The sequence below is a fragment of the Podarcis bocagei genome (assembly GCF_964188305.1).
Source record: "Podarcis bocagei genome assembly, chromosome: 16".
NCBI classification, from domain to species: Eukaryota; Metazoa; Chordata; class Lepidosauria; order Squamata; family Lacertidae; genus Podarcis; species Podarcis bocagei.
Window position 1 is genome coordinate 16,239,834 of NC_138142.1, and position 23,696 is coordinate 16,263,529.

Sequence of the window (23,696 nt, forward strand, 5' to 3'; positions counted from 1 at the left end):
ACGTGTCCAGAGGAGGGCAACCAAAATGGTCAAAGGTCTGGAAATGATGCCTTATGAGGAACGGCTAAGGGAGCTGGGCATGTTTAGCCTGGAGAAGAGGAGGTTAAGGGGTGATATGATAGCCATGTTCAAATATATAAAAGGATGTCATATAGAGGAGGGAGAAAGGTTGTTTTCTGCTGCTCCAGAGAAACAGACACGTAGCAATGGATCGAAACTACAAGACAGAAGATTCCACCTAAACATTAGGAAGAACTTGCTGACAGTAAGAGCTGTTTGACAGTGGAATTTGCTGCCAAGGAGTGTGGTGGAGTCTCCTACTTTGGAAGTCTTTAAGCAGAGGCTTGACAACCATATGTCAGGAGTGCTCTGATGGTGTTTCCTGCTTGGCAGGGGGTTGGACTCGATGGCCCTTGTGGTCTCTTCCAACTCTATGATTCTATGAAATCTGTCCCCCCCCCCAAAAAAAAACAACACCATTGTGTGTGTGTGGTTAGCAGGTGCTCAGTCTGTCTGCTACTTCATCTCCCCTTTTGCCCAAAAAAGAGCATCAAAGCTGCTCAGGGGCAGAGTTGTGTAGTGTGAGAGGCCCTCAGCTGCACACTTAATGGCTTGTGTGTGTTTTAAAGGAAGAAGCCAAAAGTGATTGTAAAACGAAGGAAAGAGAAGAGAGTAAATGGTCCATGTTTCTGCCACCGCCTCTTTGCATTTCCACTACTTAATGGGATAATAAATTCAAAGGGAACCAGCCCATTTGTGCTTTAATTGGAGGCTCGTGAGTGGTTTTCTCCCCAAAGACCGGCATCCACATCCATGACAACAACAAAATTGCTGGCCGCAATGACAGGCAGGACCCAAATGTTCCCCTCCTCCCGAGTGCCAAGCAATTTCCCGAGGTCATTCCATGGCCTCACATCTTTGGCCCAGCAGTGTCAGATAGAGTGCCACTCTACATGGAGGCTCAATCTGGCTCAGAACCACAGATTGGCCTGATCCTTCGTAAAAAAAACACACCACCATGTGAGTTAGTGGCCACCCCTACGGGATCCACCTGCCTGTCTTTCCCAGATCCACTTCCTTTCTTGGCTGACCAAAGGAGAGGACGGGAAACCCTGGCATCTGAGAGAGAAGTCAGCAGATAACAGCAAACAGATGCAAAGGGGAGTTTTTTTAAGGGGGGAGAGGACCTTGGGGGCGATGACTCCCTCTCCTAGCATAATTTCACACCAAAAACAGTTGGTGGAGAGCATTATTCAGTCCCTGTCCTCATCAGGAGCTGCGTTTGCTGCCATTCCCAGGAGGTTCTCCTGGGCTCTAGGTCAGGAATTGGCTCTGACGTGACCAAAACTTCACTCAACGGGCAGCCCTGGAACTGATCGTAGGCACTGGAAGTGCCACCCCAACATTGAAGACATTGCTGCACCAGCGGAACTCCCCACCACCGCAGCATGGCCTAGCTTTCAAGCCCTGCCATTCCAGTCAGAAGCTCACAGCGACGGCAGGCCAAGGGCTGAGGTAAGTCAGCGCTTTCCTTTCCCTCATTTTGGCCTGCTTTTCCACCTCCCCTCTGCTCCTGGCAGAGTCTGTTTGGGCTGAGGCAAGGGAGATGCGCTAAGCCGTGGCCTGGGTGGTTGTTACGCAGAAGATGAGGGGGCACCCCACTTCCTCTGGGGGGTGGCTTGAGTGCTGCCTTCCTCTGAAGCTGAGAAGGATGTTGTGATGTGAGCCTACATTGCCAATTTTGCACTGGAGGGGAGCGCTTTGGGGTCCGTTGCTGGGGTACCACCTTTTCCCATAGTGAGGGGTTAGGCTGCTCAAGGTGGCCGCAGATTGAGGCGCGATTAAAGCTGGTCCATTTTGACCTGAGCTCGGCGCCTTCCATTGATCAGCACCTCTGAAAACATAATCCTGGACTCTGAGATCCAGCAGCCACATGTGGTTTTCCCCTGCCAACCTGTGCCTGCCTGTGGCTCACAAGAAGGTCCTGAAGCAGCCACCTTGCGGAGCCTCCAGGATCAGGCCAGTCTCTGCTTCTCAATGTGGGTTTGGGCGGCTGGCCCTGATCCTGCCTCTCTGCCTGCCTGTAACAGGGCCTGTTTGCTGCCTCGGCATCCACTGGGGAAGGAAGCAAATGTCCAGAAGGCCTCCTCTGCCCCCCCCCCCGCGTCTCCTCCCAGCCCATCCTTCAGCTCAGGCCCCCATGGGACCCTGCCTGGAGCGGCCCCTCCTGCCCCCTCAATCTCCCCCCCTCCAGAGCTATCAACACTTTCCTCTCCTCCCTTGAGAGCTATTCAGAGGCTCTTTGAGAGATGCCAATAAACTCTTTGGTGTGAAAGTAAAATTGCTGTCCCTTTCTCCCCCCCCCCAATCTTTAGTTGCCACTAATGGGATGGCTGCTCTTTTGAATGTTGCTGTGGGTCCCCCCCTCCCCACTCAGAACTTTAAGGTCTCTCAGATATATATTTTCTCTCTTCCTCCCACCCACACCCCATTTTGGCCACTGTGCAGCTCTTGTGTAGGGCTGGACATTCCCGAAGGGAGGGTGTGGACATGTGTCTTGGAGTTTCTCTTGGGGCTCCTGAACGGGACACACAAAAGCAGCACCCTCTGCGGCTCATGAAAGCAGCGGTTCACTCTGGGCAAAGGGGCCACCTCAGCTGGATGCTGGACTTTGCCTGCGGAGATCCAGGTTCGAATTCCCCCCTCCCACCCCTTGGCTGCAAAGTTCGGGGTGTGGCCTGGGCCCATGGTGCTTGCCAAGAACCAAAAGGCTTGCAGGATGGAGTGGGGGGACGAGAAGGAAAGCAGAGTTTGTTCTGTGGAGGAAGTGCGGTGTGTGTGAAATGCGAGGATTTGGCGTCACACCTGGGGGGTGGAGTGGGGGGCTGGTTTGCCTGCCATGGCTCCCTCCCCAGAGCGGTCAAGGGAGCTGGAGCTCCTCAAAGCGGAAAAGGACCCAACTGAGCCAGAAAAGAGAGGTACAGCCATGTAGTCCTGCAGCTTTCCGGGGGGTGGGGCTGTGGGGGTCTGCCTGATGCAGTGGCGTAGCGTGGGGGTGCAGGGGGGCCCAGCCGCACCAGGCACAACATCTGGGGGTTAGGGTTAGGGGGCGCAAATCCACGGGTTAGGGGGCGCAAATTTCTTGCCTTGCCCCGGGTGCTGACAACCCACGCTACGCCACTGGCCTGATGGGCTTTTTCTCCTGTCCCCTTGCACTGGGGAGGGGGCAGTGAGGGTGGCAGAGCAGACTTGACTTTCTTACTATTGGTCCTAAGGCTTAAGCCCAAAACATCTGAGAAGCTTCTGGACGGTCAAGCCTGCTGAACTTTATTGTATCAGGAAGTGGGTGCTGAGCCCGGCTGCATTCTGCTCTGCTTTATTTCTCTCTCTTTCCCTCTGCCCCCAGCCCAGAAACAGAAGCTAAATCAGGGTTTCCCAAACTTAGGCCTCCAGCTGTTTTTGGACTACAGTCCCCATCACCCCTGACCACGGGTCCTGCTAGCCAGGGATGATGGGAGTTGTAGTCTAACAACAGCTGGAGACCCAAGTTTGAGCTAAATGAAAGGCATGCAGTTAAAGAGCGCAGGGATCCTGGGCGCATTTACTTGTGAGTAAGTTCCCCCCCCCCAATGTTCTACGCAGAGGAGACCAATGAGGAATAATAGCCGTCGTTAACAGGGGTGTACTCTGGGCAGAACTTGGTTGCATATAACCCGCTGGTTCCAGCGGTTCTCAACCTGTGGGTCCCCAGATGTTGTTGGACTACAACTCCCATCATCCCTGAGCTCTGGCCTTGCTAGCTAGGGGTGATAGGAGTTGTAGTTCAACAACATCTGGGGACCCACAGGTTGAGAAAGGCTGCTTTAGGCTTACTCACAAGTAAACATGTGTCGGATCGCAGTCAGAGGAAGAGCATGGGCTGGACAGCAATGAAAGGAGGCGCTGCAGCTGCCTGTGGAGCCCTTTGAAAGAGCGCTTGCCTTTGCATTTTCCTCTCCGGGATGTCGAGTGGCTGTGAAGCATTTCGCATCTTCCTCCCATGCTGCTAACTAACCAGGAAGGAGTGGGGGGTTGAGGTGGAGAAAAATAAGTCTTCCTCTTGTTTTGCAAGAATAGGAGTCCTTTTGAGCAGCCCACCCCTCCAGATTCTGGATAGGACACCCCCCCACACACACCTCCATCCTCCTTCCTTGCTTCCAAGTTGTTATTTATTAATTTGATTTATATTCTGCCCTTTATCCAAAGATCCCAGGGCAGTGCACCACATTAAGAACACATTTTACAAAACCCGATAAAAAGCATAACAGGGAGCATAATACCAAGCCAATCATAATAACAGTACTCCCTGTTTAGATTTGTCTTCTGCAAGACCCGGAACAAACAGGGGAGTGGGGGGCTGGATTTTGCCTTGGAGCAGCATACTTGGGCTGCGGGCACTTTGCTGTCTTAAAAACGCAGCTAGTTGTTCTTTCTCTCCATTTGGATCAAAACCAGTATGGAAGCGGCCAGGTGGGGTGAAAAGGCAGCATTCCCAAGGATAGCACCAGGCTGTGGTTGTGGCACCCACTGGGTGCAAAGTAAAGGGGCTATTGGGACGGGTCCACAGTGATGTGCAGCCAGTGAGCCAGTGCGCCTGGCAGTTAACCAGAAGGTTGGTGTTCGGAGCCCAACCATGGATGGTTGCACCGGGCAAGAGACCTGCGTTGCCGGGGGTTGGACTCTACCATTCTATGAACTGGTACTTTGAAGTGCAGCCAGTTCTGCGGAGGAGCTCGGCTCAGCAATGGCAACAACAACATCCCGAGATGCTTGCGCTTTGGAAAACAGAAGTGGATGAGGACGCATGAGGAGAAGGGAGGGGAACTTCTGATCTCGCTAGGCCGCTGGGCTTCAGTGAGACGGGAAGCGCTGGGCCAGCCAGCCACTCTCAGGGTGAAGCTCTGGTTTAGTTGGGGGCAGTCAGTGCGCCAAGAGGGAACCCATTTGCCTCTGGGTAATGAACCCTGGCTGGGACGTGGGTGGCGCTGTGGGTTAAACCACAGAGCCTAGGACTTGCCGCTCAGAAGGATGGCGGTTCGAATCCCCGTGATGGGGTGAGCTCCCGTTGCTCGGTCCCAGCTCCTGTCAACCTAGTAATTCGAAAGCACGTCAAAGTGCAAGTAGATAAATAGGTACCGCTCCGGCGGGAAGGTAAACGGCATTTCCATGCGCTGCTCTGGTTCGCCAGAAGCGGCTTAGTCCTGCTGGCCACATAACCCGGAAGCTGTACGCCAATAAAGCAAGATGAGCACCGCAACCCCAGAGTCGGCCACAACTGGACCTAATAGTCAGGGGTCCCTTTAGCTTTACCTTAATGAATCCTGGCCCTGGTGTAAGGATGAGGGGTCCCTTGGTGTTCCTGGCCCCCTGGCACCTCCTGCCGCTTGGCTGGTCTGAGTGGGCATTAGCCGTCCAGGGAGGGGTCTTTCCTTCTCCTGGTGGGGTTTCCTGTATCTCAAAGCCATGTTAATTCACTGGGCTTCTCCTCTCTCCAGCCATTGAAGGGCAGCAGCAGATATTTCCTCTCTTTGTTCCTGCTGGACATCAAAGGTTGGGGGGGGGGAGAGAGAGAGAGACGGGGCTGGCTCCTCCCCACTTGTTAAACCTTCATAAGCCAGGAACTCACCTTGGCTCCAAGCTGAGTCTTTCCTCCTTTGGCCTCTCTGTTGTGTGTTTGGGTCTAGACTCCTGCAACTATCCTCACACATCTCTCTGGCTCCTTCCAGCACCTGGGAAGATGCAAGCCGGACCAGGTAGGTGCTGAGCCTTCCTGGATTTCTTAAGCCCCAGAGGGGAGAGGAGGGAAACTGTGTCCGCCTGGCTTGCTAGGTTAGTTGTGGTGGCTTTCTGTACAGTAGGAACAGACCAAAGCCCCACCAGTCAGGCTGCACTCTTGTATTGATTGCCTCTCCTGGATTGGGACCCGAGTGTGTTTTATCTCACGAAGTGTGGGCAGCCTGCTGTCTCCATGCCACTCTCCCCACACAAACCGTGGGGCAGGACTGCATTGAGGAAAACCTGATTTTAAGGAAATATCAACCATCTGACTTTCTGAAGACACCCAAAGGGAAGTTGTTAATGTTTGATGTTGTATTCTGTTTTAATTTGTTGGAAGCTGAGTGGCTGAGGAAACCCAGTCAGATGGGCTGTATGTATGTATGTATGTATGTATGTATTATACCCCACCCCAGTCTAAACAACTCTTCTTCTGCACCCCCATCCAACAAGCGGGCTTCATTCTGCCTCTTTGTGGGTCTCCCAGGTGGTCAGAAGCGCCTCCTGAACTTTTATTTCTGTTCTGGAGCTCAGATGCGCTTGCTCCAAACCGCACTTGCTTAGCAGAGGGTCAGAAACTTCTCCTGGCACCTTCAGTGGTAACCAAATCTGTTCCACCAGCAGGCTGTCACTGGTGAAATGCTTCATGGTGTAACTCCGTGACTATGCTGAAGGCAGCCCTGTTCAGAGAAGTTTTTAGTGTGTGGTGTTGTGTTTTTACTATTTTTTGTTTTTATCCATTTGGATCCCTTCCAGTCGGGATTCAGGCCTCATCATGGGACTGAAACTGCCTTGGTCGCACTGGTTGATGATCTCCGGCGGGCTAGGGACAAAGGTGAGAGCTGTTTCCTAGTTCTGCTGGATCTCTCAGCGGCGTTTGATACCATCGACCATAGCATCCTTCTGGACCGTCTTGAGGGGCTGGGAGCTGGGGGCACTGTTATACAGTGGTTCCGCTCCTTCCTCCTGGGCCGTGTTCAGAAAGTGGTGGTGGGGGATGAGTGTTCAGACCCTTGGGCCCTCACTTGTGGGGTGCCTCAGGGTTCTGTCCTCTCCCCCATGCTTTTTAACATCTATATGAAGCCGCTGGGAGAGATCATCAGGAGGTTTGGGCTGGGTGTTCATCAGTATGCGGATGACACCCAGCTCTACCTCTCTTTTAAATCAGAACCAGTGAAGGCGGTGAAGGTCCTGTGTGAGTGTCTGGAGGCGGTTGGAGGATGGATGGCGGCTAACAGATTGAGGTTGAATCCTGACAAGACAGAAGTACTGTTTTTGGGGGACAGGAGGCGGGCAGGTGTGGAGGATTCCCTGGTCCTGAATGGGGTAACTGTGCCCCTGAAGGACCAGGTGCGCAGCCTGGGAGTCATTTTGGACTCACAGCTGTCCATGGAGGCACAGGTCAAATCTGTGTCCAGGGCAGCTGTTTACCAGCTCCATCTGGTACGTAGGCTGAGACCCTATCTGCCTGCGGACTGTCTCGCCAGAGTGGTGCATGCTCTGGTTATCTCCCGCTTGGACTACTGCAATGCGCTCTACGTGGGGCTACCTTTGAAGGTGACGCGGAAACTACAACTAATCCAGAATGCGGCAGCTAGACTGGTGACTGGGAGCGGCCGCCGAGACCATATAACACCGGTCTTGAAAGACCTGCATTGGCTCCCAGTACGTTTCCGAGCACAATTCAAAGTGTTGGTGCTGACCTTTAAAGCCCTAAACGGCCTCGGTCCAGTATACCTGAAGGAGCGTCTCCACCCCCATCAGTCTGCCCGGACGCTGAGGTCCAGCGCCGAGGGCCTTCTGGCGGTTCCCTCACTGCGAGAAGCAAAGCTACAGGGAACCAGGCAGAGGGCCTTCTCGGTAGTGGCGCCCGCCCTGTGGAACGCCCTTCCAGCAGATGTCAAAGCGATAAACAACTATCTGACATTCAGGAGACATCTTAAGGCAGCCCTGTTCAGGGAAGTTTTTAACGTGTGACATTTTACTGTATTTTTGGTTTTTATGGAAGCCGCCCAGAGTGGCTGGGGAGGCCCAGCCAGATGGGCGGGGTATAAATAATAAATTATTATTATTATTATTATTATTATTATTATTATTATTATTATTATTATTATTATCATGCTCCATAGCAAATGCTCCGCCAATGTAAGGAGACATATGCTAGGGGTGAAGGACATTGTCCCCGGTGACCCCAAATGGTCCCCCAGTTGCCAGACTGCCTTGCCATTTGGGCTGAAGGCTTTGCTTGTTTGGGGGGAATCTGTTGGTTGGGGGCTGTCTGCTTCTTTGTGGCTCAACCTGGGGAAAGTGTGTGTGTGCTTTGCTTGTCTATCAGGGGCCGGCAGATGCCTCTTAATGGGGGATTGGGAGGGAGGCAGAAGCAGGGACGTATAGGAGGTTCAGCTGAAAACTTTGGGGATTTTCCTCCCATTTTTTAATCTATTTTTTAATCAACAACTAATATATCCGCCAAAGGCACTCTTTTGTGATTTATTCCACAATTCTTTCATTTTACACCACATCGAGCTATAGTCTAGCCACAAATTGAAGAGAGATTGGCATATGTGCCAAACAAATAAGACACACACGCCTCCTACACCCCTTGAAATTTAAGCATTTTCGTTGCGACGATTTGATGAAATCGGTTGCTCCTCTAGATCGAGAAAGTGTTTCAGAACTTGCGGCTTCTTGATCAATGGGCAGTGCTTCATGCCAGCCCAAATAACGTTCTGTCAAACTCTGAAACTTGCTTCCTGCCAGGCGCAATCACCCCCATCTTTTGCAAAAAGAACCGGTGCCACCACTCAGCATGGTTCAGCAAATGCCACAGCGCCAGCCTCTTAAATGTCCCAGGTATTTGAAGAGAAGCAGCCCCGTTATCTTAATTCCTTGCAGAATGTGCTGCAGTTGCCTTGCACAGAAGTCTCTCTTTTTAGAGCCCTGGGCTCTGCCTCACGATTCCCCTCTCTGCCACTGCTTTTGCTGTACCACCAGAGCTTATTCTGCACCCGCCCTGCCAGCTTGCTTGCATGGAACCCCCCCACCCTTGCCCCTGGCCCAGAGCCATCCGTTCTGTGAAACCCACCTCCCTTCCTCTCTTTAAGGAGAAGCAGTTTGCGACCAGTGGGGGACAAGCATCCTCCTTTGCTCCAAAGTTTTCGTGGCTCCTTTCAAGTCCCTGCTGGAGGAGATGGAGCCTAGTCTGGCAAGGAGATGTTAACGGTCCACAACAAAGTGGGTGTCACTTCTGCAGGAGTCCATTAATGCTGAATCAAAGCAGGAAACTGATGGGGAACTGCAGGGTTTGTTTTGCCTTTGGGGTTGCCTGCGAATTGGAAGTTGGTTTTGCTGTTTGTCATCAAGAGGTTCACTGAGACAAACTAAGCACTTCCGCACCCCCTCTCTGGTTGACAGGGAAGCTAAATAAGCAAAGAATCCCCATCCTTAAAATGTTGTTGTTGTTGATGATGATCTTAAAATGATTTCCCCTACTTAGTTCAGCTGGTGGCTTCAGGATTGCTATCTATCTCAAATCCCCACCCCTATATCTGTCTTAAATTGTTTTGGTTTTTTAAAAAATAATTTTAATGTAATTATTTTATAGTTCCCACTGTTTGTTAAAAAATATATGTTTTCCATTGGTTTTAATTCTACATTTAATACTGTACTTAATGCATTATACTGGTTTTATGTGCTGTTTCCTCCCTCCCTTCTCTACTGGTTCTTGACCGATATATATATATATGGTTTTGTTCTTGGGCTCCAGCTCCCATCAGCCCCCCAGAAAGCAGAGCCAATTGTAAATTATGATGGGAGTTGAAGTTTTCTATCTATCCCCAATGGTCCCCAAACAACAACAAAAACCCACCGTTTTTCAAAAGACGGTTTGGGGGCAGGCAGTTTACGATTCCCCCGCCGCCACCGATTTCTCCTTTGAACAGCTTGGATAGCTCAATTGGTTAGATTGTGGTGCTGGATAACACTAAGGTTGCAGGTTCGTTCCCGAAATGGACAGCTGCATATTCCTGCGTTGAAATGGGTTGGACTTCGAGATGATCCTCAGGGTCCCTTCCAACTCTATGATTATATGAAAACCCTAAAGAAATGTGTTCGGTGTTCTTGCTGGCAATGCCCATGGCCGTCTCTGAGTACCAGCCACAGGGGAGTTTAGCAGTTTAAGCAGAAAATATCCACTAAGCATTAAAAGCTGGAAGGGCAGCAGAGGCAACCTTCAGGGGGCAGGCAGAGCTTGGGGGAAGACTTTCTTCCGCTGGAAGGCACAGCATTTGGGGGTCCTGGGAAGGGGGTTCCCCTATGCTGGATAATGTTGGAAGCTTTTCTCAAAGTCTAGGGTGATTCCAGGCGGCTTTGCTTCTTGTAACAAAAGCAACCAGCACCCTAAACTCTTTAACACATTTACGGTGGCCAACATTTTCATGGACTGGTCCACGACAGCTGAAGCCATCCTAAATTTCTTCATGGTTTCCCCCCCTCAAAGTGCCAATTCTGTCTTTTCTCTCCATCCAAGATGCCAAAACTCTTCCCGAATCTTTGGAGGCCTCGTCTCCTCACAGCTCCATTGCGGTCACCCTTGAGGATATGGACCTATGGATGAAGTTCCACCAAGTGGGAACAGAGATGATCATCACCAAATCTGGACGGTGAGCTGAACGCTGTTCTGTGCCCTTTTGAATCTCTGTTTCTTCGAGGCTTAGGAAGTCACACTTGCCAAGGGGACGGGGCAGCACCTCCTCAGGTGATCACACCCTCACAGCTTCGCTTCATGTAAATCCTCCTTTAAGCCCCACTTTCCCAACCTCCAGATGTTCAGGGGCTACAGCTCTCTCCAGCCTCAGGATCATACAGCTGGAGCTGATAGGAATTGCCCAAAACATCTGGAGGGAACCAGGCTATGGAAGGCAGACTTCAAAGTGCATTGTCCTTCTCTGGTTTCCTAGAAGTTTCTTCATATTGTCATTTCCTTATGAATTTGGATGAAAGTAGTAGCGCTGTGGGTTAAGAGCCTAGGACTTGCTGATCAGAAGGTCGGCGGTTCGAATCCCTGCGACGGGGTGAGTTCCCGTTGCTCGGTCCCTGCTCCTGCCAACCTAGCAGTTTGAAAGCACGTCAAAGTGTAAGTAGATAAATAGGTACCACTCCAGCAGGAAGGTAAACGGCGTTTCCGTGCGCTGCTCTGGTTCACCAGAAGCGGCTTAGTCATGCTGGCCACATGACCTGGAAGCTGTATGCCGGCTCCCTCGGCCAATAAAGCGAGAGGAGCGCCACAGCCCCAGAGTCGGCCACGACTGGACCTAATGGTCAGGGGTCACTTTACCTAGTAGCTCAGTGAAGAGATGGCAGGCACCTTTTACATGTCGAGCACCATCGCAGCAATTCCAGGCAGGGCCAGGGATGTTGGTTGCCTGAAACTCCAGACAGCAGCTGCCAATTGCTCAAATGGAAGCATTCCTCTTTAACCAGGCCTTTGGCTGATTGACATCCAACGCCCTTTAAAAATGTGTTGGGGAGTGGGGGGAGGGAATGACTGGGTTGTTTTTGTTTTTATAAAGTATTTCATATATTTAATATGGTGGTTTTGTCTTGTCAACCGCCCTGAGACCTGCAGGTATAGGGCGGAATACAAATGTAATCATCAATCGATCAATCAAAACAGCTTCTTCCGTTCCTGATTTCAGAATCCCAGCCCCCATTTCAGTTCATTCTTTTCAAAATTATTTTGGCAATATGATGATGATGATGGTGATGATGATGGTGATGATAATAATAATAAAAATAATAAAATAAAATAAAATAATAATAATAATAATAATAATAATAATAATAATAATAATAATAATAATAATAATTTATTTGTACCCTGCCCATTTCCGCAACTACCCTGGGCGGCTTCCAACTAAGACCAAAAATACACTAAAATGTCACACATTAAAAATTTCCTTGAACAGGGCTGCCTTAAGATGTCTTCTGAATGTCAGGCAGTTGTTTATCTCTTTGACATCTGGTGGGAGGGCGTTCCACAGGGTGGGCGCCACTACCGAGAAGGCCCTCTGCTTGGTTCCCTTTAACTTGGCTTCTCGCAATGAGGGAACCGCCAGAAGGCCCTCGGCGCTGGACCTCAGCGTCCGGGCAGAACAATGGGGTTGGAGACGCACCTTCAGGTATACTGGGCCGAGGCCATTTAGGGCTTGAAAGGTCAGCACCAATACTTTGAATTGTGCTCGGAAACGTGCTGGGAGCCAATGTAGGTCTTTCAAGACCGGTGTTATATGGTCTCGGCGGCCGCTCCCAGTCACCAGTCTAGCTGCCGCATTCTGGATTAGTTGTAGTTTCCGGGTCACCTTCAAAGGTAGCCCCATGTACAGCGCATTGCAGTAGTCCAAGCGGGAGATGGAACAGATGCCTATTTATACTTAGTCAGTAGGCAGACACTGACTGTAGGTCAGATCCTGCGAAACTCCAGTGCCACAAACCCCAAAGGATGCAGTTTGTTCATCACCCTTTCCAGGGGAAGGGCTCCTTTCTTGGAAGCAGCCCTCCCCACTGTCTACAGATAGGCCTCTGGGCATCTTTCTTGGTCCCGCTGGGCTCTGGACCCTCTTTATTCCTTGCCAGGGGTAAGAGGAAACCCTCTCGGCTGCAGCTTGATTCTGGTAGTTGAGGGCAGGGGCTTACTCTAGAGGAGACCCGCCAGCATAGCCATCCTTCTTGCAGCACTTGTGACATTCCATTAAATGAATCTGGTCAGCTTCAAATCCAAAGTCAATGGTGAGAAGGCAATTTGAACATTATAAACCTGAGATGCATCCTAGAGAAATGTCCAACAAGGCCCCGTTGAGTCTAAGCAGATTTTAGGAGGAGCTCCTGCAGGGGTTCCTGGGCTTCAGGACAGGAGAGGCCCTGTCCCCCACCCAAAATATCCCTCTTTCAGGTCCTCCTTAGTTTCCCAGCACTTTTAAAACAAGGCCTAGAACCTTCATCTAAAAGTTTTAATTAGAAAAGCTTGCAATTACTAGATACGCTTAGGATTTAAGTATGTAAGGATAGAATTTAAGATGTTTAAAAACAAATTTGAGAGAATGAAAGATGTAAAGTGACTAAGTTAACTTTTTGAGAAAATTTATTTTGGAAAACTGTTAAAATTGTATGTAATGAAATTCAACCAAGGGGAGTTGATGAAGTCACTAAATAACGTTACCAAGATTCAAACAGGATGTCTGTCTGTCTGTCTGTCTGTTTGTTTGTGTGTTTTAAAATTTTTGGAAAATTAATCTTTAAAATTGAAGGGGAAAAAAGAACCTTGATCTAAAAGAAACTGGGACTTTATTCCCCCTGCTGCTGCACAAGCCATCAGCCCAACTTTGAAGTCAACTTTTTTTCTGGTCAAAGCTTAGATTGGCCTGAGGGCACAGAGTCGAAGTTCATGGTCTTTCTCGGTTGCTGCTTCCCACTCCCCACCCACTGAAAAGCTTCATCCTGGAGAGACCAGCATAAACAGGGCCATCTCTCCTCCTCTCCACAGGCGGATGTTTCCCCAGTGCAAGATCAAAGTTACGGGCTTGATCCCCTATGCGAAGTATCTCATGCTGGTGGACTTTGTGCCGATGGACAGCTTCAGGTACAAGGTAAAGGCTTTCCCCGGTGTCTGGGTGTGACCCAGGCTCCTTCTGACTGGTTTAACAGATTAAGGGTCCAGCAATTAGGCAGATTCCTTCTGATAAAAGTGCTCTGGTGTGTGTTCCTCCTTTGCCAGCCTAAGCGTTCCCCAGTTGTTTTGGGCGGCTGTGCAGGCAAGCAAGGGCTGGTGGGAGTTGTAGTCCAAAATATCTGGAGGTCTCCAGGTTGTTGAAGGCCGTTGTCTGACTGGACTTGTTTTGTGGAGCATTTTAGGGTGGCGCTGTGGGTTAACCACAGAGCCTAGGATTTGCCGATCAGAAGGTTGGAGGTTCGAATCCCCGCGACGGGGTGAGCTCCCATTGCTCGGTCCCTGCTCCTGCCAACCTAGCAGTTCGAAAGCACGTCAAAGTGCAAGTAGATAAATAGGTACTGCTCCGGCGGGAAGGTAAACGGCGTTTCTGTGTGCTGCTCTGGTTCGCCAGAAGCGGCTTAGTCATGCTGGCCACATGACCTGGAAGCTGTCTGCGGACAAACGCTGGCTCCCTCGGCCAATAAAGCGAGATGAGCACTGCAACCCCAGAGTCGGTCACGACTGGACCTAATGGTCAGGGGTCCCTTTACCCTTTACCTTTTGGGGTTGGGGAAGCAGCAGTCAAATGGAAACATGTTGATAAAAATAGGTTGTGAGAAGGAAACCTCCATCTGGCTTCAAATTACAGTGGTACCTCGGGTTACAGACACTTCAGGTTACAGACACTGCTAACCCAGTAATAGTACCTCAGGTTAAGAACTTTGCTTCAGGATGAGAACAGAAAGCATGCTCCAGCAGTGCGGCGGCAGCAGGAGGCCCCATTAGCTAAAGTGGTGTTTCAGGTTAAGAACAGTTTCAGGTTAAGAACGGACCTCCAGAACAAGTTAAGTTCTTAACCTGAGGTACCACTGTACTGGAAAGGAGATTCCGGCTAAAGAACTTTCCGGATTTTTAAGAACTTTCTGGTTTTCAAGCAGAGGTTGGATGGCCATCTGCCATGGGTGCTTTAGCTGAGATTCCTGCATTGCAGGGGTTGGACTAGATGACCCTTGGGGTCCCTTCCAACTCTACAATTCTATGGGTCTATCTTTGGGCGCTTGGGGGACTCCTGAGGGCTCAGGCCTGGAAAGGTTGAAGCAGCAGCATCTGCAGCACTGGGAAGCTGGACCTCAGCTGCTTGTTCAGCCCAACCGCTCTTCTTCCTCCATGGCCAGCGGACCCCCCCCCCCACTACCCCCAAGCTCTGCAGGATGATTGTGGGGTCACTTCAGGAGTGATCCCCCCAGTTCAAGCAGTGACCTGGGAAGTGAATGTGGCAGGAAATGCTGGGGGAGTCTGTTCATCTTTTCTCTTCCTCATCTCCCAGTGGAACAAGGACCAGTGGGAAGTTGCTGGGAAGGCAGAGCCGCAGCCTCCCTGCCGGACCTATGTCCACCCGGACTCCCCTGCCCTGGGAAGCCACTGGATGAAAGAGCCCATCTCCTTTCAGAAGCTCAAACTGACCAACAACACCCTGGACCAGCATGGCCACGTATGTCAAGAGAGGGCTGGGGAGAAGGGAGGGAGTTTGTGCAGCGAGACATTAGGCGAAATTGGGGGTGAGGGTAAGGAGAGGAGGGGGGAGGCCTGAGGCAGGTGAAAGCAGGGCCCAATCCACTGCAGCGCCCTCTTGCATGGCCCTCATTGGGGCTGCAAGAGAGTAGGGCATGTCCGGGGATAATTCAGACTGAAATTCCCAGGTGTCAAAAAAGGTTATTTATGTATGCCACTACTGCAACCCGTGTTTTGTTAGCCCCAAAATGGAAAACGAGCGAGGTCCCAACTAAAGAAGAATGGCAACTTAAGTTGACAGAATATGCACAACTTGCAGATTTAACATGTAGAGTAAGAGAGCAAGAGGAACATACAGTTAGAAAAGATTGGAAAACGTTTATTGAATATATGGGAAATAACTGTGTACAGCTGAAAAGGTTGGCAGTGTTAAGATAGATTCAACAGTGTAAATAAGTTTTGATGGATGTAATAATGGAATATTGAATGGTATAATTTCTGTAAAATATGCAGGGGTTTATGATATGTAAAACGAACCATGGAAAGAGAAGGGAAGTGATTGATATCTTAAGGATGTAAAAATGAGTGCTTTAAATTGTAAAACGGAATATTTAATAAAAATTAGATTTAAAAAGTAGGGTGTGTTTGCCCCTCTGCTGCCGCTCTTAGGTAGAATCTACAGACATAAAAAAACGCTGTGAAAATGCCTTAATTGAAAAAAAAACAACATTGAATTTGGCATAGCTCACTTTCGCCATCTAGTGTCGCATTTGTATATTGCACTCTACAACACATTAAAAATGTTTTATTTGCCGCTGTACTTTAATGGCACGTAAAATCAGTCCGGAGAAGGATTTGATTTTGCCTTAAGCAAAGCTTCCTGGCTCCCCCTGCACAAAACCGCTCTCTCGGTCTCTCTCTCTCTCTGGGCAAGGCTTCCCCCCACAATTGCACGATGGCAAGCACCCCTTGACGTTCCGCTTCAAACACTGGCTGAGATGCTCCCTCCTTCATTCCTGACAGCAGTTCCCACCAAAGGAGGCTTCCTGACTGCATCAGGAAGCCAATGTGGTGTAGTGGTTAAGAACGGTGGACTCGTAATCTGGGGAACCGGGTTCGCGTCTCCGCTCCTCCTCATGCAGCTGCTGGGTGACCTTGGGCTGGTCACACTTCTCTGAAGTCTCAAATTCAAAACTTTATTAGCAAAGCCAACAGGCCACAGCTGTACAAGAGTTAAAAGTAAGAATAGGGATAAAAGGAAGAAAAGAACAGGCAAAAGGAGGTCCGTCGGGTGAACAGGTCTGTCACTCAGATGGTGGCCCTCAATTTCGCAGCTCTCTCGATGTACCTCGCGACCTTCTCTGTTATCTGACTATCCGTATCAGATAATAGAAAATACAGTGTAATGTCTGGTGAACGGCCGGGGTTGGAGAGAATGAGTGGAGTAATAATCTCATTCCTTAGGTCTTTATAAAGGGGGCAAGTAAGAAGGACGTGGGACACTGTTTCCGTGTTACCATCTCCACATGGGCAGAGTCGTTTTTCAAATGGAGTCTTTTGGTAACGACCTTCGAGTACAGCAGAGGGAAGAACATCCCATCTAGCCAATGTAAAGGCACGTCTGTATTTTGGGATGGTTAGTTTAGACAAATATGAAGCTGGAGAATCAAAATGAGAAGGGGGAAAATAGGTATACCATGGGCACAGTTTCTTTAAGATAGTCAGGTTGTTTTGTCGTTCAATGTCTTTCAGGCGCTGGCCTATTAGACTCTTTGCTTTAATGAGGCCCATTGATAGTAGGGACTGTGAGTGCAGACCGCATGTAAGGAGTTTTTGCTGCACAGTTTTAAACCACTTGCTTTTGTGAGGGTCTTGCATTACTAGCGGCAGTAGACCAGGAGGATTCAGATTAAGACGAAGCCAATAATTAAATGTTCTCTGTGGGAGGCACCTTTAAATGTGTAGACGTGGAATTACAATCAGAGCCCCCTGTGATGTACAATAAAGTAAGACCAAAGCAAGGTGTGAAACCTCAAAGCTCCTGGCACAGCTATCTTAAATTGTCTCCGAATGAATTAGCTTCCCCCCCAACTCCAAAATCTAGCCCCAAATCACCAAGAAAAGAGGATCACTACACTCTCTCCAAGCAGCCAGCCTCGAAAAGAACCAACGGGTGTGTTTTTTTTAGACACCAAAGAACTGCTGGACATGGTGGTGACATAGATCCAGCTCCCCGAAGGGCCCGGGGCCTAAAAGTGCTGTCTTGGAATATCGCGGGCTGGCACGCCAAGAAAAATAATCAACAATTTTTGTGTTACCTTAAGCAATTTGACATCATCTTCTTTCAGGAGACATGGCAGAATGACCCTATATTTCTTAATGGGTATAACTGCCACTACCTGCCTGCCTCTCCATCTCAAAGGGGCGGCAGATCTAGTGGTGGCCTAGCTTGCTTCATTTCCACGGACCTAGCGCACTCTCTAACAGCCCTACCCAGCTGCAATTCTCTGAAGTCTCTCAGCCCCACTCACCCCACAGAGTGCTTGTTATGGGGGAGGAAGGGAAAGGAGAATGTTAGCCGCTTTGGGACTCCTTCGGGTAGTGATAAAGCGGGATATCAAATCCGAACTCTTCTTCTTCTTCTTCATCACTTCCTCTGTGTCTCCCTCCAGGTCATTCTCCACTCCATGCATCGCTATAAGCCTCGCTTTCACATCATGCAGGCAGACAACCTCTTCAGCACCCACTGGAGCGCCTTCCAAACCTTCAGCTTCCCAGAGACAGTCTTCACCTCCGTCACGGCATACCAGAACGAGAAGGTGGGCAGCAAAGGGTCAGCTGGGCCCTCTCCCTCAGCCTCTGCTACAAAAGCTGTGGAGGGCTGTGGCTGTTGCTGCTCGTGGACACAGCAGGGCCCCCAAATATTAGGGGGCCTATATTCAAAACGGAGGGGAGTCTTCAACCTGGAGCATGTTCTGCAGCACACCAGCCAGCCCCGGTCTCACGCAGCCCTTCCTGGCAGCACATGTCCCCACAACACATTTTGCGCAGCTGCCTTAAAATCTCTGTAGACCCAGGGCCTAGTGGCCGTACATACGGTGACAGCTCCCTGCAGGATCCTCTTGCCCATACGTTGCTACAGGTGGCCCCTTCCAGGGGTCCATTGGCAGAACCTGTGGCTCAGACACTCTCTGAGCCAAGCTGCTGAAGGACAGGTGGGGAAGAGGGGGCACTCTGGCCTGCAAAGAGGGGCAAACTAAAGGCTGGGTTCTGCAGGTCTCCTGGGACTTTCTTGAAATTTCTCTGCAAAGGTTGGGGAGAAGAAGAGGCAGCTCTCTGGTCCTCAACCAAGTTGGAAAGGCAAGATCCCAAATGTGGGGCAGGGCAGGGCGATAACAGAGATGGGTGTTTGGTGCTATCGCTAGACTCTTGTCTCTTTTTCCAGATCACAAAACTCAAGATCTACAACAATCCATTTGCTAAAGGCTTCCGAGAACACGGGAAGAATACCCGCAGGTGGGCAAAGGGCTGGCTTGGGTGCCTTCCTGGTGACAACAGCCGTCACCAGTGGAGAATGGCCTGGTGGGTCGTATCCTGCATGTGTGGGTGGGTTTTTTGGGGGGTGGGGGGTTCTGTCTCACAATGGGAGACCTGTTGAAATGCCAACTTTCAGGTAAAGGCAAAGGGACCCCTGACCATTAGGTCTAGTTGTGGCCAACTCTGGGGTTGCGGCGCTCATCTCGCCTTATTGGCTGAAGGAGCCGGCGTACAGCTTCTGGGTCATGTGGCCAGCATGACTAAGCCGCTTCTGGCGAACCAGAGCAGCGCATGGAAACACAATTTACCTTCCCGCCGGAGCAGTACCTATTTATCTACTTGCACTTTGACGTGCTTTCGAACTGCTAGGTTGGCAGGAGCAGGGACCGAGCAACGGGAGCTCACCCCATCGCAGGGATTCGAACCGCCAACCTTCTGATCGGCAAGTCCTAGGCTATGTGGTTTAACCCATGGGACCTGCCCTTTAAAACGCACAGTTGTGACTGTCCCTGCATGACAAAGAGGAAGATCTTACGCCATTTTAAGGCATCTGTGGCAAACCCAGGGCCCTACCCTGCTCCTCATCTAGCAGGGGTTTGGAAGGTCCAATGTAGAGAGCTGCAAAATGCCTACCATTGATTGCTCTTTCCTCAGAGAGGGGAAAGTTCAGAAAAACAGTTCAGCCAAAGGTCAGAAGAGGACATTGATGGAAGGACCCACACTTGGCGTGGAGGAACCAGGTAACAAACAACAACCCTGCCAGGTATTGGGTAGATGCATCACCTGCCTTGATCGCCCCCCCCCCAAAAAAAAAACAGGGCACCCGGCATTTGGCTGACTTCACCGAGAGCTTTGCAGGTTTTTATGGGCCACAGTGAGGTGTAAAGATGCAATGTTTTCCTTCCTCAAATGTGATCTCAGCAGAAGTGTGAGCCAGTTCATACACCGGTTCATGCATTCGCTACTACAGATAATTTATTTCAACGGCAAATGTATTTGCATTTGGAAAAAAATTACAGTGGTACCTTGGTACTTGAATGGCCTGGCTCCCAAACAAATTGGCTCCCAAACGCCGCAAACCCAGAAGTGTTCTGGTTTGTGAAAGCTTTTCAGAAGCCAAACGTCTGACGTGGCTTTCGCTTGAGTGCAGGAAGCTCCTGCAGGTAATCGGAAGCCGTGCCTCGGTTTTCGAACGGTTTTGGGAGTCGAACGGACTCCCGGAACGGATTAAGTTCGAGAACCAAAGTACCACTGTACAGCTGATCATGCAGATGGGGGAGCCAAAAGGCTTCTCAGAATCCCCTGAATGTGCTGGCATCCATTCTATACCTGGCTCCCCATTTCCAAAGCATGCTACAGGTGTGCTGGAGGCTGGAGATGGAGCAATGGGTGGTGGTAGAAAGGAGAGGCAAAGTGGAGCCCAGCCAGAGCACGGGCAGAAAAGGAACCACTAGTGACTTAACAGGACTTACTTTTCAAAAACCAAACTGGTTCTGCTTTCTTTCTAGTAGCTACAGGTAGAAATAATTCAATGGCAGACCCATCCATGCTCTGCTCTTCCCCACCCCTAAAAATAAAAAAGAGTACACAGCTGGTATAAGTTATGGAGACTGTCTCTCCAGAGTGGTGCATGCTCTAGTTATCTCCCGCTTGGACTACTGCAATGCGCTCTATGTGGGGCTACCTTTGAAGGTGACCCGGAAACTACAACTAATCCAGAATGCAGCAGCTAGACTGGTAACTGGGAGCGGCCGCCAAGACCATATAACACTGGTCTTGAAAGACCTTCATTGGCTCCCAGTACGTTTCCGAGCCCAATTCAATGTGTTGGTGCTGACCTTTAAAGCCCTAAATGGCCTCGGTCCAGTATACCTGAAGGAGCATCTCCACCCCCATCGTTCTGCCTGGACACCGGGGTCTAGCTCCAAGGGCCTTCTGGTGGTTCCCTCACTGCGAGAAGTGAGGTTACAGGGAACCAGACAGAGGGCCTTCTTGGTGGTGGCGCCCACTCTGTGGAACGCCCTCCCACCAGATGTCAAAGAGAAAAACAACTATCAGATTTTTAGAAGACATCTGAAGGCAGCCCTGTTTAGGGAAGTTTTTAATATTTAATGCTGTATTGTTTTCAACACTCGATTGGGAGCTGCCCAGAGTGGCTGGGGAAACTCAGCCACATGGGCGGGGTATACATAATAAAATATTACTATTATTATTTATTTATTATGCCAGTATTTATTCACTTTATTATTTTGTAGAATTCCTTCTGAGTGTGTTAAATTCGGAGGAGCTGCCACCCAATCAACACAAGCCATCTTGTTTGGCCCTCAAGCATCCCATTAGCCATTTTGGTGTGATTGGCTTAAAAAAAAAGTCTGGGGACCTGATCTAGATGGCGGTTGGGGGGGGCTTTAATTATTTGCCCCCTGCAGTCATTCCAGTCCAGATTGGGGTCCTTGAACTGGCACTGGAAAGAAAAGCTCCCAATGGAGCAAAGGGGAACGTCTCCCCCACAGCAAGCAGCAGGAGAGCACCCCCCCCACAACATCTGGATTAGGCCACACAGTAAAGACTTAAACCCCCCAACTCCATGCCAGAGTTTCAGTTTCAGTCACCCCCTGCCCACCGCATGTCAGTTGCCAAGTACTCAATGGCCAGACACACATGCCTGGAATATTTGCAAAAGCTAATTTATATGCTGATACAGCTGAGCAATGGGTGGGCTGCATGTCTCTGCCTCAACAGCTTTATGCAAGCAAAGCCAAAAATGAGGGGAAGGAGGGGAGATCTGGGGTCTGCCATAAAAGATTTATCCCCCTGGCTAATGCCATGATGGGCACCTTGCCTGGCTCCTGGTTTGTGACACCAGCAAGCACCACCCACCCATCCTTAGGCAGCTCTGAGGCCTCCTCAGGTGAGCCCATGACTCTTCAAGCAGCCTCAACACAGGTGCTGTGTTCAGGTGTAGGTACCAGACCAGGTACCTTGCAGGCTTTTCTGCTGGGAGATGGACCTAGTAGAGGAAACTCTCACTGTTGGTTTTCTGTGTGTGTCAGATCTTACGAGGCATGAAAACATGGAGGTGAAGGAGGAGAGCTATGCCATTCCAGTCAGCAACGTCAGCTACCCCATCTGGGTCTCGGAGCACAACAGCCACACTTCCTCCTCTGTCCCTCCAGAGGCTCTGTCTCAGGGGGTGGAGGAGAGTGCAAGGACCACCCAAGAAGAGCAAGTGCCAACACCTCCCCCGCCTCCCTCTTCCTCCTTACAAGCATACAGGTAAGAGAGGGCTGGGGAGTAGCATCACTTTGTAGACACTCCTGCCATAATGGCCCATCAGGATTGTCTCTGTTCCAAGGGGGTGGCTCTTACTGGGTCCCAGAAGCTCAGGCAAAGGCTCTTTATACTCTTCCGCTGAGCAGATTTGATTTTCTTCTCTGCACTTCAAACACACCTGAAACCTTTTTATGTATCGTAAGAATGGAATTTGTAAGCCGCCTTGCTGGGGCGGTGAGAGCCAAAAGGCAGCAGAGATATATTTTTATAAATACAGAAACACAGTCAGGGCAAGAGGCAAACACTTTCCCACGAGATTCCCCTCCGCTGGTGTTCATTTCCGTTAGCAGTGAACAAATGAGCAAGCAATTCCAAATGTAAAAGCTTTTAATGGCTGATTTGGCTGGTTTTCATGTGGAAAGGCGGCCGACAATGCACAGTGGGTGGTTAGATGGACGGATGGGGTGCTGCCCTTGTGGAGTTAAGAGGTTTCTTGGGTGGCGTGACAAGGGACCAAAGCCCAGGTCACATTTTTACGCTTTCTCAGAAGATGCCCATGTGCGGAGGCTGCTACCAGGACCCCTGAAAGGTCCTGCTTCTTGAGGTGGGCTCCGCCTTGTTTCCATCTTCTTCTTGGCTTCTCTTTTAGGTTTCACGAGGCTGGCGAAGGCTCCTTTTCGGGGGCCCTCCGCGACAGAGTATCTCTCAGTGAATTCCGAGCCAGACCCCCGCAGCTGGACTTTGCCCCAGTTCCTGAGCAAGACCCCAAACTAGCAGACGGCGGCTTCGCCCCCAATCTCCCCCCACTTCCTGCTACTCTCCCTCCACAGGACTACTCTGGGATGGTGGCCATGGCTGTTGACCCTGCAGGGAAAGCAGGATCCCGGAGGCCCATGTACAGCCCCTACACCCCTGACCAAAGCTTCAGCCAGTGGGTGGTTCCTCCACCGACACCCTACCGCCCTATGAGCTACTCTGGGTTTCCTACAGACTACAGTACGCAGGGGCCCTCAGGCCACCCCCCAGGCACCATGGCAGACTGGACCCAATATTCCTTGTTCCCCTATGCCTGCTGGTAGAGGGCTAGGAGGAAGACTTGAGGGTAGGGGAGACTTTGTGAGATCTGCCTTATACATCTTGCAAAGAAAGGCTTCTTACCTTTCTCCCCTTTGCATTTCTCCACCAAAGAGCAGCCATTCTAAACCCTGGAAAGCTTGTATGGAGCATGTGTCAAGACGCTGGCTTGAAAATTGGGACAGTTGCCAAGGCATACATCTCCACATCCACTCCTGCCACCCCAATCTCCTTCAATAAAATGGCAGAATGTTTCATTGGTTTTTGAAGCCCATACACACACACACACACAGACACACAGACACACACACACACACACACACACACGAAGAAAGTGCTCTGGGCAGATCTTTTACCCTTTTCCACCTGACAAGGAAGAGACAGAGCTACCTACAAAGGCACAAATATTCAGCAAGAGAAAGGAGGCCTTATGGAAAAGCTGAAAGGCCTCTAATCTGTTTGCTGCAGGTAAAACAATAAAAGCGCCCCCTTTCTCTCTTGTACCCTGCCCCAAATCCTAGGATGGGACAACTGTTAGGGCATGGATCACTGCTAGAGCTGTGAATACTCCCTACCACTTCTCAGTTCCAGGAGTCCAGGAGCTATAAAGGAAATGTTCCTTTAAGCATATTCAGAGAGCACTGTTCTTTTCTAAATGCTAGGAACCAGTGACATGCAGGGTAAGAGACCCACTCTCTTGCAGCCACAAGAGCACTGTGGGGAAGGGAATGAGATCCTCTTGCACAGAGTATCTTCTGCTATCACAGGAATGCCTGACGCT

At 50.2% G+C, this 23,696-nt stretch overlaps 1 protein-coding gene across 4 annotated transcripts; it reads left to right on the top strand.

The window, feature by feature from the left end:
- Positions 1–494: 494 nt before the first annotated feature.
- LOC308575881 (T-box-containing protein TBX6L-like) lies at positions 495–23,690 on the top strand. 4 transcript variants are annotated; one of them, XM_081174993.1, is made up of 9 exons: positions 495–1,515; positions 10,343–10,475; positions 13,355–13,457; positions 14,847–15,011; positions 17,704–17,850; positions 18,477–18,547; positions 19,223–19,308; positions 21,622–21,844; positions 22,491–23,690. In XM_081174993.1, exons 2-9 carry the CDS (start codon positions 10,414–10,416, stop codon positions 22,918–22,920), a joined length of 1,287 nt encoding a protein of 428 aa, XP_081031119.1. In that variant the 5' UTR covers positions 495–1,515; positions 10,343–10,413; the 3' UTR covers positions 22,921–23,690. The 4 variants fall into 4 exon arrangements, with proteins under 4 accessions (XP_081031119.1, XP_081031121.1, XP_081031120.1 ...); XM_081174994.1 differs by lacking the exon at positions 495–1,515 and adding an exon at positions 1,670–1,721; XM_081174992.1 differs by lacking the exon at positions 495–1,515 and adding an exon at positions 5,758–5,792.
- Positions 23,691–23,696: the final 6 nt, after the last annotated feature.